A 15,620-nucleotide genomic window follows, 5' to 3' on the forward strand; every position below is an offset into this window, starting at 1 on the left:
TATGCAGATATAATCTCTTGAGTTATAGCAAAACAACTTGACATGAAAGGAAAGTGGTCACAGCAATATTTACCAACTGGGTCTTTTTGATTCTGTAGTAGTATTTTACTGTTGCTGCCATCCATATTTGCCATGTTAATGGTGTTCCCATCAGTCCAATAAAGTTTCCTTAATGAAAAGAGATATAAAACACTGTTGCATTAAACATATTTACAAAGTAATCATAACTTATTATAGAGATGATATTCCATTGTGGAATAACAGCCACATCTTATAGCTTGCTATTTTACTATGGATGTGACGGAAGGCACAGACATCTTTTTTCCTTTTCTTATTATGGAAAGAAATTTATGATTCTGGAACCAAACTGGAATTTTTGTGGGGTAGTGATGTATATGGAAAATAAGGGGCTTTGGAGCTGGTGAACTCTTATCTCCAGACATGACTGTATTTCCTGAAACTGTTATCAGAACATAATACGAGTATTATGGATAGTGTGCCTCCCTGCTATGAGCCAATAAAGCTTTTTGTGGGCTATCTTCTAGGATCCTGAAACCAGTCTTCAATCAGAGATTGTACTGAATTTTTATTGAAGCTGATTTCTAAATCTAGTCAGAAAAAGAATTTTAAATTGGCATGCACTGATAATAATCATTGTATCTGCACTATTTCCTTTATAAAACTAAATGATATAACAGTAAGATTATACTGAACAAAATAAGATATTACATTTTACAGATGTAAAGTTGTGATTTTAAAATATATTTAATAAATTTGGGTTTTCTAATTGGAAATTGGAATCCATTTTTTTTTAAGTTTTAAGAATGACAATAAATATGTCTTGTTTACTTTTTACATTATTATGCTGTATCAAAAATAAACTGTGCAGTGGTAGCGAATGTAATTTCCTAGAATCCAAAGATACTTTGTATAGGTTGCATTACATAATTTTTAACCTGTATTGTTCTTTAGAGTACAAATAGTATCACTGCCTCCTCCAGACTGTGATTAATATTAGAATCTCAGTAATATTTTAAATCATGCAATAAATAAAATGCAGTTCTAGTACCATGAAAAAAATTACAACTTGTCCCACATGTACTTACACATACAAAGGCAAAGATCTCTAAAAAAATTAGCTATCCATATAAACATTGGATACACAGAGGTCTAATTTATTATCTCTTCCTCCTCACACACTTTTTTTTGGGGGGGTGGAGCCTTCATTCTAGTATTTCATGGAGATTTCACTCCCTATAGGAAGCTAGAATTTACTAAATGTTCTCTTTATGTATTTATGTATTTATATTTCTTCTATTTATATAGCTACCTACTTCCCAAGTGACTCTGGTTGTCTAACAGAGGGTTACATAACATCGAAGTACAAATAGCATTTAACTTGACAAGCAAACATAAATTTATATCTCAAAGAATGCACAATATTTACTATCCCAAAGCTGTACTGATAGGAATAATACTTTACCCTTTAGCTGGATAAACTGCAAGAGATTGTGGTTTATCAATTCCATGTATAATTGAAGTTTTTAAAGAGCCATCTAAATGTGCCACATTAATTTGTGTTTCATCAAATTCTGAGCTAATCCAGTATAAATTACGTGATAACCAATCCACAGCCAGTCCACGAATGCTTTGAATATCTACAAAATATAAAACAAAAACTATTTGCCCAAACAGCCCTGCTGGTTACTCTTTGCTGAAAAAAATAGTTTATATGCTGTCCAAACCCCAAGTAACTTCATGCCTGTAATGCTTGAATTTTATTTAATCTCAAATTAGCTTTTATGCTACAATATACAGGACTGAACAAATATATCATTATACGCAGGAAGAGCAAAATGTATGACCAGTTCTCGAGAACTGCTCCTGTCTGTGCTCCTGCTCTCTGAAGATGCCGGTCACAAATGCTGGCGAAACGTTAGGAAACAAAACTTCCAGAACACGGCCACACAGCCCGGAAGACCCACACCAGCCAATACAAATGGTCTGTTTTATACTGGTCCTTTTGTGGGCTTCCTGCAGGATTCTGCGGTACAAATTATATATATTAAACTAGATCAGGTTTTATGGCTCAAACGTTCTCAATAGATGAAGGGGCATTGGGGTGTATTTAATCAGCAGTTTCTTTTCTCCCTGTAGGTAGATAGATCTGGATCCAACCATATATAATTACGATTTTGTTTTGGATACTCCATGATGACATTCTAACACAAGTTAATAAAATATGAGAGAAACTGCTTAAAAATTAAAGACTTTTGAAGGGCACATTAGATTTAGAAAATGAGGTTATCAAATGTTAAAATCAAATTTAACCATTTACAGAATTATTGAAAAACAATATGTATCAACCAGCTTTATTTCCCGGCCATGAAATTGTATCTTAGAATTTTTGAGGGAAAAACAACTGTGGAGTCCTTGGGGTTCTCTGAGCTTGGTTCTTTTCTTGCAAATGTTTCATTACCCGGCTAGGTAACATCTTCAGTGCTAAACAAAACCCCATCCCCCACCAGCACTGGCAAGGCATGCCACAGTATATAAATAGAGAGCAAACCCCATCCCATTTTAGTACTGAAGATGTTACCTAGCCAGGTAATGAAACGTTTGCAAGAAAAGAACCAAGCTCAGAGAACCCCAAGGTCTCCACTGTTCAACCCTGAGCTATACATAATTGCCTCTACTGGAAAAACAAAAATCAAATCAAATCAAAATTCTTATTACAGTCAATGACCAGATGTAGGTACAAAAAAAAACAAAAAAGAGAATGGTGAAAATCCAGTTTTCAAGCAAAAGAATTATAACTTTTTCTAGTATTATAGAAAAGAAATAATTGTTAAGGAAGCTTAAATATGTAATGCATAACAAAGATAACCTTTTAGTACAATTAACAATGATCAGCTTTTACTCAAGACCACATGGCAAGCTTACATGTTAATAATATGTTAATTAGGGAGGAAAGATAATTTCTATTTTATTTCTTATATGTATATAATATTGCTTTTTAAAATACACACTTTACCTCTTGATACAACAGTTTCTAAGCCAGTCCCATTAATAAAGGCCCGTTTTATAGTTTGTGTTTTCACATCAGTCCAGTATAAACGTTCTTCCACTGCATCAAAATCTACAACTGTTACATCATCAATATCAGGAACTGTAAATGCTGTTATATAATTGAAGTATGGATTCTCTATGTCAACACCTCTTATTTCTGAATGTCTTGCATAAAGAAGGAATTTTTTCATTTCTATAAAAAAAATGTGATTTTCTTAGATACAGAGCAGTGAAATACAATTCTATATATAAAATAACACATATAATATTTAAGTTTGCATATTGAAAAATATAAAATGAAAATTTGTAACTTATTTGGTACTGTTATATATAAACAAAACTTGTTGCAAAATAGAGGAAAAGAAGTGGATATTCTCCCATTATAAATAAAATTCAGCTATGTTGATACTATTAAATTAATAACTTTTAAAAATCTAATACTGATTGAAGCAAAATGTGATTCAGAGATGTGAAAGCTGAACTCAGTTGATTCCACTGAGTTTTTCTTACTTCACCTCTACAGTTAATCCTGCATTCCCCCCCCCAAAAAAAAAACTTAGAGAAATTAACAAATCAAAAGAGAATTGTTCAATAATGTAGTGAACTGCTGAGGTCTGCAGGGTGAAAAACTGGAGGTCCCAAGCCTCATCTCTCAAACTACCCTCTGGGTTTTCACTCCCTAGTTCCACTTCATTTATTGGGGTAGTAGCTTGGTACTTTTTGTTGCTACCTTCTATCTTCATGGTAGCACTTTACCTGGCATCCACCCTGTGACCCTGTTGCATGTGTATAGAGAGAATTTTTCCCCTTCTTTAGAAAAGAGACCAATCTCCTCACCTTTATATTGAAAGGGTATTAAAAAAAAAAAAGAACCAGAATATTTCCACCCTAATACACACACACACACACTTATTTATTTATTTATCATATGAAAGTAGTGAATGGAATGTTCCGGCTGCTTCTGTTAACTTCTCCTTGTTGCTGGAGGCAATGGAAAGTCCCAGAAATAAGTTATCCAACCCTACAAAAGCCATTGCCTTGCTCTCAATGGGTGGAGAAGAACTGCCTTGCCGGAGTCACCTCGATATGGTGCATTTTGGAAAAACAACAGGTTTTTGAAAATTTGACCTTCATGCTTTATACCAGTGGTATCAAACTCAAACAGAAATGAGGACCATTAAACTGAATCCCTGCTCAGAAACCCATATGTGTTTATACATTTCTTTTTTATTAATATATCAACACATTAAAATCAGATAGGAACTAATATAATTAATACATTAAAAAGAATCATATTATTATTATGTTACTTCCTGGCCTACCACCAAATTATTGTGAAAACCACCTCCTCGCTTCCTACTCCCACTTATTACCTCCTTGCAATATTCCCTCTAATTTCTGATGTCTCATGTATGGGGAAAAAAAAAATGTTTTGCACAGCTTTTCCCAGATCAGTTACAAATCTGTGCACCAAATACAAGAATATGAGTAAACTGCAAATGCATTTAATAGTGACATGTTAAAATATTTATGTATTTCTTAGTTAAAGTATAGAATCTAGAAAATATAATAATGTCACGTACATGCTTGAAAATTGTCCCTTCAAGTTATTTGGACTCCTGGTAATTGCCCCCTGTACTTTTCTTGACAGCATTTTTCAGAAATGACTTGGCAATTCTTTCTTCCTAGAGATAAGAGAAGTGACTGCTCCAAAGTCACCCAGCTGGCTTATTTTGTGGGTTCCTTGATACTGATTCATGTTTGGTACAATATTTAGTTATGCGTGATTTGGTGTACTCTGAATTGTATGGACTATTGCTTTACTTTATTAGTACTTATAGCTAATAAAATACATGCTTTTAAAAAAATAAGAAACACTAGCTAAAGTATAAGAGAGAAAGTGCATGAACATGGAAATAATTAAGATACTTTTCTGGTGTGATTATACATGAAAACCTATGAAAAGAATCAACATACAATAACAGTGAAGGTGAGGATAGTGTTCTGCTACAAAAACAAATACAAGAGGATGTGTTTAATGAGTTCCTGTCTCTCCTCCATGAATGGAAAAAACTGTACATGGAAAACTGTATGTCCATTCTGAAGCTGAAGATTTCACATCAAAGGATCAATACTGCTTTTATCCAACTGTCTATATCTATATCTCAAAGAACACAATATATGTGTTAAGATATCCTGTTGCCTAGGTATATCCTGATAATAAAGCACTGTAGCAATTTTATTTTTTTTTCTCCCCAAAACACCAAATACATGGGCATTATTTGACATTTCTGCCTTTATTATAGTTTTAAAGAATTTGTTTTTTGAGTAGCTGTCTGCTTATAAGACTCCCAGAATGATGCTAAGATGATTTCAAAAGAAGAGCAGGTAGAGATTAAACTAGTAAGAACCTTTTCATTATGCAGTTTACCTGCATCATCATTTTTGATCATACTTTTTCAATTTAGAAATCTCCCTGTTTGGGGAGATAACTTTTCTGAATGCACTATTTACATACCCAATGAAAAGGGGGAAAAAACAAGATCCTTCCTATCTATCTATCTATCTATCTATCTATCTATCTATCTATCTATCTATCTATCTATCTATCTATCTATCTATCTACCTACCCACCCACCCACCCACCCACCCACCCATCTGAAGCTATAAACATTCAAGTAATCCATTCACTAACATGAAGCAAGAGTTACCATCAAGGTTATCAGTAAATGGCACTAGAGAGGCTCTGTGCTCTGTCTTTTAAGCAGCTATTAGAAAAATAAATTATAAGAAACTTACCATAACATGTCTTTCTGTCTGCAGCCAGTTTCATTAGATGAGGACATGCACAAGCAGCACTTCTGTTATGATTGATCAGGCACATATGAGAGCAAGGGCCTCTGCCATTGTTAGCAGCACAAGGATTAGGAGCTAGAATTAAAAATGCAATACTGAGGTTTGTTTATTACATAAATTTGCTTACTTTCATATACTGTATCATTTTCCATTCTGCAGGAGTTCAAAATGTTAATTGATCGATCATAAGAACGTAATCAGAGAGGGAAAAATAAAGGGGACCAAAATATGTAAGTTGCAGAGAAATAACATTTATTAGCATTCAATGGTATAGCATTTATCAGCATTTAACTATTATTACCCATTGTTCCTTCCAAAGGAAGAGATGCTGGGTTGGATCTTGCCCCTAGTACTCATATAATTTATTACTCTTTAAGATAAAGAGACAGATATTTCTGCCTCTTTCACAGGCTGTAAAAGAATTTCTCGGGGGGAAAGGGGGAAGAGGAATTTGCTTTACCATAAAAGAGGCTGAGAGGTATGTATATTTTCAATTTTATTTTAGTTTTTCTTAAAAGGGGGTGAACCCTTGCATGCTCATGGCAGCATGAAAGCTTTCTTCATTTGCTTCTTCAGAGGACTTGAGATATAGTTCTTTACTCTTGATGCATCTCTAGGTTCTTTGGGCTACTACATTCTTAGAAAGGAAAGAGAATCCATTGGAACGGTGAGTGGAATCTCTCCCATGGTACTGAATCCATACTGGTATTATAAGATCTGGTCAACTGGATCTTTGCAGTGAATTCCTTTGGCAAGGAAATCATATATTTTTCTGTATCCAGGACTGTGCCTAGGTGTTGTATGCTCAGCAGTGGTTTGAGGATGCTCTTCTTCATGTTGATCAGCAATGCCAGGTCTTCAAGGGTCTGTATTGTTATATATTTGTTGTTCTTCTGCAATGGGGACTGGATTAACACTCTGTGAGTATTCAGGTGGAGTCAGTCCTTCTCAGGACAGAAATGACAATCTCTTAACTTCAAGACCAATAAGCCCCATGCCATGAGTCCATTAATGCATGGAAGGGCAGGGGGAAAAAATATAGTTTTGTCAACCCTTCGAGATAGTGCATGAGTACTAATACTACCTTTATTGTAAGGTTATAGTAACAGAATCTTGCAAGTCTGAAAGCACTTCTCCTCTCCTTTACTTTTACTTTCCAGAAAACTAGGGAAGGTCCCTTCTGAGATGCTTCCCATCCCCATTTTCCTTCTGTGGCCTGAGATACCTTTTGCACAATGGTTGTCTAGGCTGCAGCTCTTTCTCCTGTCTCCCAAGATCATTCCCACATATCATTACAAGTTTAAACTATGTTAAGTATAAAAGTATTTTGTAGCTGTTGCTAGTAATTGGCAATCAACTGTTTGTATGGTTTTATTCTTGTCTGCAATAAAGATTCCAATCTAGCCAGAATATGAAGTCTGAGAGTCTTCTGCCAACTCATGTAAAATACTAAATAAGAGGTTAACGGTTTGGAAAGCTATAATTTACTGTTGAGTACTGGTGTGATGTTGAATAGCTTAAATGGAATTGGAAGGGGTTATGATGATGATCATAAATTTTGTAAACTCTCTGAAATGATCTTGTACTGGTAGCAGATGCTCTGTTATTCAAATCTCAGAAACTTCCAATGTAATGAGTGAATATTCTTCCTATAAGTTTAGCAAGACCAGGGCATGATCTTTCTGGAGACATTTTGTGGTGGACCTCAGAATTTCCATCTATAACTTGTAATATTTGGTGTGGTGGTTTATCACTTCAACTCTGGAATAGCATACCAGTCTTTGATCTTCTTGGAAAAAATGAAGAATATGGAGTATGACCCTGCAATCTTCTAGTATCACATGACCTATTTAATCACCAATATTTCCAGAATTGGCTGGTGGCTAGCTTGCATAACCTAGGAGATGGGATAGAGAAACATGTTGAAATCTATGATGTAAATCTGTAAGTTAGTCTTTATGACCTATGCTTCTGATATTATGTAGATCTACAGGTGGGCAAACTCTGTTAGACAACTACACTTTGGGAGAGTGGGACAAATATTGTTTGCACCCTCCTTTTGGTGGGCAGAGAAGGCATTCCCTCTGAATTCTGGTTGCACCTGAGGTTGGTGCAGGTTACTTTGAGGTCTCTGATACTCCAGGATGAAGTCTCCTTTGTGTACAGTAAGGATGAAGAGCGAAACAGGATAGCTTGGGATTTTGCTGCATTTCCCTTCACAATTTTTATAGATGAGGGACAGAGTTTCCTTACTGCCTTTAAGGTTTATTAGGATATAATCTAATGCATCCTCAAACAGTTTCTCTCCTTAACGGGCACAATAAAAGCTCAGTTTTTACTTTAAGTAGCCACAGTTCCATTCTAGGGACCTTGTTGCTGCCACACCTCTAGCTGAGAATTGTACATTATCAAGACTAGCATCTGTGAGGAGAGAAACTTGATCCATTTATTCATACCCATCTGAGTTCACCATGCTCAGGGTGGACAAGTTAAGTTAGTTGTTTGATTCATAGGTCCATAGGATAGAAAAAAGATAGACATATCAAGAGAAACCTTTATGCCAGGGCTGTAGCCTTGGAAGCTCTGCGCTATAGTATCTCTAACCTCCTGTCCTCTGGGTGCTTGGATGTAGTCTCCCTTTAATTATTTACTACAGATTCTGAGTTTAATGCTCCTACAGGGACACCTACTAGGAATGTCTTGAGATGCTCTAAGATTTGAGATGGTATAGAGTTTAAAACTTGTTGATCCAAAGGTTCCTAATAGCTGAAAAGCAGTTAAGAAGCAATTTCCAAAAGTGATTAAGAAACAAGGCTCAGTGAACCTTAAGTTGATATAGGCTGCATTACAGCTGTGAGTTTGATTGAAATCCTTGACTCCCAGCCTCTCAACTCACCAGATGACCACAAAAACCTCAGTTCCTACAGTCTACTAACAAGAAGCAGCTGTCCGGAGTATAAGTGGGTGATCTCACAATCTCTCCTTCTTCCAGAGAGACTTTGCCAGCCAGAATTTGCCATCTGGCTGCCGATCTCCACTGCAATGTCATCCCCACTCCTTCAGGGACATCTAGTTCACCATGAATCCTCACTGGAAATCCAATCTTGAGTTAAATATGTCAGGAAAGAGAAAGCATGTGGTGGTGTTGATAGCCACTGAGAACATCTCTGCCACTAGTGGATCCATAAGGAGTGAATGGTTCTAGTTCCTTAAGATACATAGTTTTGCAGACTTTCCTGAGTAGTTGCAAAAAATTGGAAAAAGCCTGGGACACTTGGGAACTGGTTGATGGAACTCTTCCTCACCTAGGAACAATGTACTCTCCTTTCTGTCTGAGTGGTCTTGAAGAGTAATAGTTGAGTTAGATCCCAACTGAAATGGAGATTCTCCTTGTTACAAGAAATACAATATTGGGAGAAATAGATGAGCACATTTTGAACTTTAGGAAGGTGAAAAGCAAGAAAGCAACTAGACCAGATCTGGATATCAGTTACCAGAGATAAGAATCTCCACACAGCACACTGCTATTCAGCAGGTCACAAGGAAACAATCCATCAAGACCAGACCAGGTCTGGAATGACACTTATTTGTCCATGTTACCATCAGACATTAGCACCTCATCTTTTCCAACCCCTTGCAAACGTGGCCAATCAGTAGTGGAAAGAAGTGTGTAAAAGTATCTGGACATGTGCACATGAGTAATCCTTAAGCAAACTGTATCCAATAAAGTTACTGTAAATTAACAGAGACCATCTAAGAGCTGTATGTTCCATGGAATATTTTACTGCTGTATAAAATCCTGAACTCCTGGCTCTCCATGGAAAAGAGTGTATCCAGTAATAATTTTTACCCTTCTGTACTGCCCACTGACCAAGACTATGTTCCATAAAATCTCAGCCACACCAACTAGTCTTTGAATTAGGTAGAAAGCAAGCGAGTCAATGTGTTTCAGCAGGGTGTCTGCAAGTAAAAGTGAACAAATTAAGGGAGGAATTTGCATCATCCTTTGCTTGGTAGCATGTTTATACAACTTTCAGTGAAAGGGTGGTGTCTACCATCTACAGTAGGGGATATGAAGAAGTGGGACAGGGGAAAGACAGTGATGCTCCCTCCATCCACTCCCTTTCCCTGTTCAGTGCCCTCAGGTGGATAGCCCCAATATGGTTCTTATTGTCCTCTTCCTTCATTTTGTGGTGAGTGGTTGACCAAGTGGCTTGTTCTGGAGATTATGGGTCCCAGCTGGAAATTTTATAACCATCTTCAGGAAACTTAGATGGTAAGGATAGATTAGAACCTTGTAGGGACAAAGTATCTGCTGGAGCCACTAAGCAGTCCAACACAGAGGTTCCCTCAGCAAAGGGAGGTGGGAACTATTATGTTCTGGCACTGCCAGTTTCCATCCTTTCAGTACCTGGGCCATTCAGCTCCTGAAGGAATGGTGATAAACCCATCAGAGGGAAAAGGAAAGTGTAGCTTGAGGTTGACATCTCAGCATTAATTGCATCTCCTTGAAAGCAACACAGCAGTGAGCAGAGATGAGTGCAATGCCACACCACTGGAACCCAGTTTGCTTGCACTGACTCATCCCAAAAGTTGTGCAATTCATCCTCATACAGTGAGTTGCTGTCCATGACCTTACTGGCCATGGAAGCCTATTAAACAAATAGGCAAACACAAAGAAAAAAGAAAAATATATAAAAGTAGAAGGATTTATCTATTCTAATTGGCCTGACCACCTGGATCTTTGCTAGAATATTGAGTGTGCCTACTTCCTGGAGGAAGACTGAGCCAGAATTAGGGAAGAGGCTCTAATCTCCCATAGGAAGTAGGATTAGAACAAATCTAAATCCTCCTTCTGAAGCAAGTAAGAGGTGATACTGATTATCAGGTGCCTTTGCCCCACTGTAGGGAGAACAAATTAGAAGTACGATAGTATTCATGTCTCTTCTCCTGGGCTGAAGGAGAAAACTCCTTGATACTGTCAGATGAAAGTGGTTCAGGTGTTGGCCTAGAAACCTGGAAACTGTGAGTTCTAATCCCACCTTATGCATGAAAAACTAGATGGGTGACTTTGGGCTAGTCACTCTTTCTCAGCCCAACTCATCTCACAGGGTTGTTGTTGTGGGGAAAATAGGAGGAAGGAGTATTGGTATGTTTGCTGCTTTGTGTTGTATATGGAAAAAAAAAGATGGGATAAGAAGCTAAAAAAAAAAGTAATTGAAAAAGACATTGCTACTACTTTAAATCTGCTTGGGGCAGTAGGAAGGATTTCTTTTCTAGATTAGTTCTCCCTGTTATCACTATCCAAATCCTGATTAGCTAACAACTGAAATTTGAAGCTTGGACATGATTTTCAGATTTACACATCAAGCTCTTTTAATTTATATATTTGTAGAAGTTTTATTCCCGTGACATTAAAAAATAATGTTAAAACAACTAAGATAGATTTATCTAGCTCCAAAAAACCCTGACAAACAGTACTCTTAATTTTCTTCAAAATGAACAATAAGTATAATTAATTCTATATTTCAGAAGATTTACACCATTACATTAGTAACAAAACCAACACAGCTTTAATATGGCACATGTTCTGAAAAACCTAGTAACTATTAGTATGGTGGAAATCATTCATAAGGTTTCCGTAACACAGTCAATCTACCACTAACACTATCTATAAAAATGACAGATCTTGGACTACAGAGTTGGACTGGGCGAATGGCTCATAGATGCATAAAATGGACTAGGAAGCTGAAACGGTTACTCCTTAAACTCTATAGAGCTTTATCCAGCTTCACACATAATAAGGTAGGAACAATTAGACATAATCTTCCATAGTTATCAGATAGAACCACCTTTTTATAAAATTGGATGAGTCACCTTGGAATAGCACTGGCAAATCTAAACAGTGGCTTGACTCAGACAATGTTTCACTGAAGAAGATTCTAGTTGCTAACTATGAAGTTTACAAAGCTTCAAACCAATTGTCCTCTCTTTATACCTCCAAAAGAAGCAATGTAAGGCTTTCCTGCAACGGGAAAATTAAAAAAAAAAAAAAATCCAGATGGCAAGATGGCAAAGGTTGATTGTGTCTTTGCAGTTAAACAATCCCTGCACTTTGAGGAGATTGCTAATAGAGGCCTAGCACACAGTTGCTTGATATTACATTCCAACATTCTACCTAAGATATGTGCGGAGGTGCGCGGGTGGAGAAACCCGAATGGAATGGAATGTTTTTGCAATGAAAAATGCAATGAAAAAGAAATAAATCTCAATATTTAATTGATATTTCAAAATTGCTTCCAATTTTAGAGAAAGTCAGATTAACAAAATATTTGAAATCAGAAAAGGCATTTATTGTGGATTTGATTAACTGGAATTAAGATCAAAATTCATTGTGAACCTCATTTGGGTGGCGGGCACTATTTATCAACACTGACCATCCAATTGGAATTCCTGGAGGATTGGATAGACAGTTGTAAACCTATTTATAAAGGAGAAAAGACGGTGTCCATGTTATACATTGATTATTCCACTGAGCATCATCAGCAAATTATATTTCAGCCATCTATCCTAAACATTTTTAGTTTGGTTAGAGTACTAAAATGGACAAGCAGGCATCCATAAAAGTACCATAATTAGAGATGAGATGACAACTAGGTGGCAGCAAAGGGGAATAATTATTTATATCTCTTTGCTGCTAGCTAGTAGACATTGAAATTTTTGCAGCCCAGGTATAGCAGCCTTACATCTAGGATTTGTTGGGTTATTATTTATTTATTTCTTAAATTTTTCAACTGACCATCTCCCCCCAATGGGGGAACTCTGGGCAATTTACAATAAACATTAGAACATAAAATATATAAACACATAAAACCATAAATTAAAACATAACTAAAAAGAAGGAGAGACCAAGGGGATGAAAACCTGAGGCTGAAGGCCGAGGCCTCTATGGGGTTAGCCATCCCCATGCTTGCGGTATTCTCACCCCACCCCAGGCCAGGTGGCAGAACCAGGTCTTCAAAACCTTACAGAAGGCCAGGAGTGTGGGGGCTAATCGCACCTCCGGGGGCAGGATATTCCAAAGAGTAGGGGCTACCGCAGAGAAGCAGTAATTACTTGATAATTACTTAGATAATAATTATAGATAATTACTTGATCTTGTCATCCTATAGAGAACTACAGTCAGATCTAAAGGATATTTATATATGGCCTTTATCAATTTCAAACTGATTTGGAATCTTGAGAAAGGCTATGGAAGAAGCTAGAGGAATAGTGGATAAATCAGTGTTTTATTTTACTCAAATAAAAGTGAATTATAAAGGATAAAATATAGACTGCAAGGTCATTTTTCAGGGAAGGGATCTTCCCAGCTCAGAAGGGTGTGAAACTGAAATGTTCACTGATTCATCTGTTATTAAACTTTTATATTAATTCTGTATTTAGAGCCTTCACTAATCTGGTTTTCCATCACACCACTTTAACCAAAAGAGTTCTATATCTACTTCTATATGCAGACGATCTGGCAATATTCTATACTAACTTAATTGGACTGAGTACTCACTATCTAATACAAAATACTGATTTGTATTAATTACAAAAAATCAAAGCTTCAGTCCTTATAAAGAGAACTAAACTATACACATGGGAAACAGCTCTCAGAGTGAATGGGTGATTTCAAATACTTCAAGGTTTGTGTGTTCTATGAACACACAAATGTTCAGTTGAATTTTTTTTTCAGAAATATTCAACTGAAAATTTGTTGCCAATTTTTCACCATGAACTTAAATTTTCTGAAACGTAGTTGCTTTCTTTAGTATGCATCTTAAGATTAAGGTTAATTAGAGATTGTTCAGTCTAAATTCTTACAATCAATTTTGTCTGTTGTTAGATGTTCACTCAATGCTGCATTGCATTTAGAAATAGTTTAATAATAATAGAGGTCCGAGCATGAACATATTGCTTTAAACTTTGGTTATAACTTATTTTCTCCTTAGCTGACTAACTTCACCAGTTCTGGAAGATAACTAGAAAGACAGCCATATTGGAAGAGCTCTATCTCTGCAGTTTTTCAAACAATGTATTTACCTTGTTAGATTTAAAGGAGGCCAGGGAAGTGATTAAAGAATTAACAAATTTGTTATACGAATTTGCAAAGAGACTTGAGTTTCCACCTACAATATTCTCCTCACTGGGTGCTAAGAAAAGGTTTAAAAAGGCAGTCTATCTGACCTATATCACTGTATCAACACAACCATGAATTTTTACTCTGGTAAAACTATGTCATCAGCAACTTGAACAGCACTTTTGCAACAAGGACAATAGTTAAGTGAAACATATGTTATTGTATTTCTCTTTTTACAGGAGAATTTATTTCTCCTTTTAATCTCTCCTATTATTGGGAGCATGCTAGAATGTACTGGGGAACACATAATCATATTATATATAATTATAAACAGGTGAGAGCCACTATTGAGGCCTACCTTATGACAGTAAGGGCCTACTGCAAAAATACTTCACCATTATTGCATCTGTGGACTTGCTGTCCAGCAGCCTTGTTCTGGGTGACCTGAGCCCTTCTGAGCAAGGGGAATCTGGATATACTTCTACAAAGCCACATGGAATTTTCAAAGCATCTGTCAGACAAAATTGCTTGAGTTTGTTCCCAGTTGGACTCCAGCCTTGGTGCAGATCCAGTGGAGATGCCTGGGGCCCAGCCTTGCCCTGTTGGGTTTGAGGAAGTGGACAGGGTCCTCATGACTGTGAGCTTGGCCACCTCCTCATTAGATCCATGCCCCTCCTGGCTAACTAAAGCTGCCCAGGTGGGGTATTATGTATTCATTCTAGCAATGCTGAATTTCATCCTTGAGAAAAGGGTTTGTTCCTCCATCTCTTAAGGAGCCATTGGTTTGCCCCTCCTCAAGGAACCATCAATGGACCCCACCATACTGGACAATTTTCATCCAGTATCCAGTATTTTTTTAGGGAAGGTGGTGGAGGTGGTGGTTGCATTGCAGCTTCAGCAGACCCTGGATGAAGTGGATTATCTAGATCCTCTTTGGTCTGGATTTAGGCCTGGGTATGGGATGGAAACAGCATTGGTCACACTTTTGGATAATCTCTGGCACGAGCAGGATGGGAGTAGTGCATCCATCCTGGCTCTGCTTGACCTCTCAGTGGCCTTTGATACCACTGACCATGGTATCCTTCTGGATCAGCTCCATGGACTGGGATTGGGTGACACTATATTATGCTGGTTCTCTTCCATTCTATGGGGCAGATACCAGTTGGTATTGATTGAGAGAGATTAATCCCACCCTCAGACCATACTATGTGGGTTGCTGCAGGGTTTGGTACTCTCTCCACTCCTGTTTAACATCTACATGAAGCTGCTAGGGGAGATCATCCATCACCATGGAGTGAGGTATCACCAGCATGCTGATGATACTTAATTATATATTTTCACCCCTGGCAAACTAAGAAATGCTGTTGATGTCTTATCTCTGTGCCTGGAGGCTGTGGGTATCTGGATGGGGAACAAAAGGCTTCAACTGAACCCCAGCAAGATTGTGTGGCTTTGGATTTTAGGGCCTTCTAGAACTGGGACTTTATGTCCTGCTTCAGGTTTCAGTCACATGCACTCCAACATGGTTGCTATGGAGATTTACTTCAAGGCTGAAGAAATAACAAAAGAATGA

General features: G+C 37.1%; 1 protein-coding gene across 1 annotated transcript in view; it reads right to left on the minus strand.

Moving 5' to 3' along the window:
• Positions 1-15,620, minus strand: part of LRP1B (LDL receptor related protein 1B) — a 715,984-nt gene that overhangs the window by 255,370 nt on the left and 444,994 nt on the right. Inside the window, exons 29-32 of the mRNA XM_088145133.1 lie at positions 5,869-6,000; positions 3,035-3,262; positions 1,484-1,658; positions 74-168 (exon numbers count right to left, since the gene is read on the minus strand). Of these exons, the coding sequence (XP_088001259.1) occupies positions 74-168; positions 1,484-1,658; positions 3,035-3,262; positions 5,869-6,000 (630 nt within the window). The remainder of the gene's footprint in view (positions 1-73; positions 169-1,483; positions 1,659-3,034; positions 3,263-5,868; positions 6,001-15,620) is intronic.

This window comes from Python bivittatus, unplaced genomic scaffold (genome assembly GCF_059951505.1).
Source record: "Python bivittatus isolate LINGU-HERP-01145 unplaced genomic scaffold, Pbiv_v1 ctg000480_np1212, whole genome shotgun sequence".
Taxonomy (NCBI): domain Eukaryota; kingdom Metazoa; phylum Chordata; class Lepidosauria; order Squamata; family Pythonidae; genus Python; species Python bivittatus.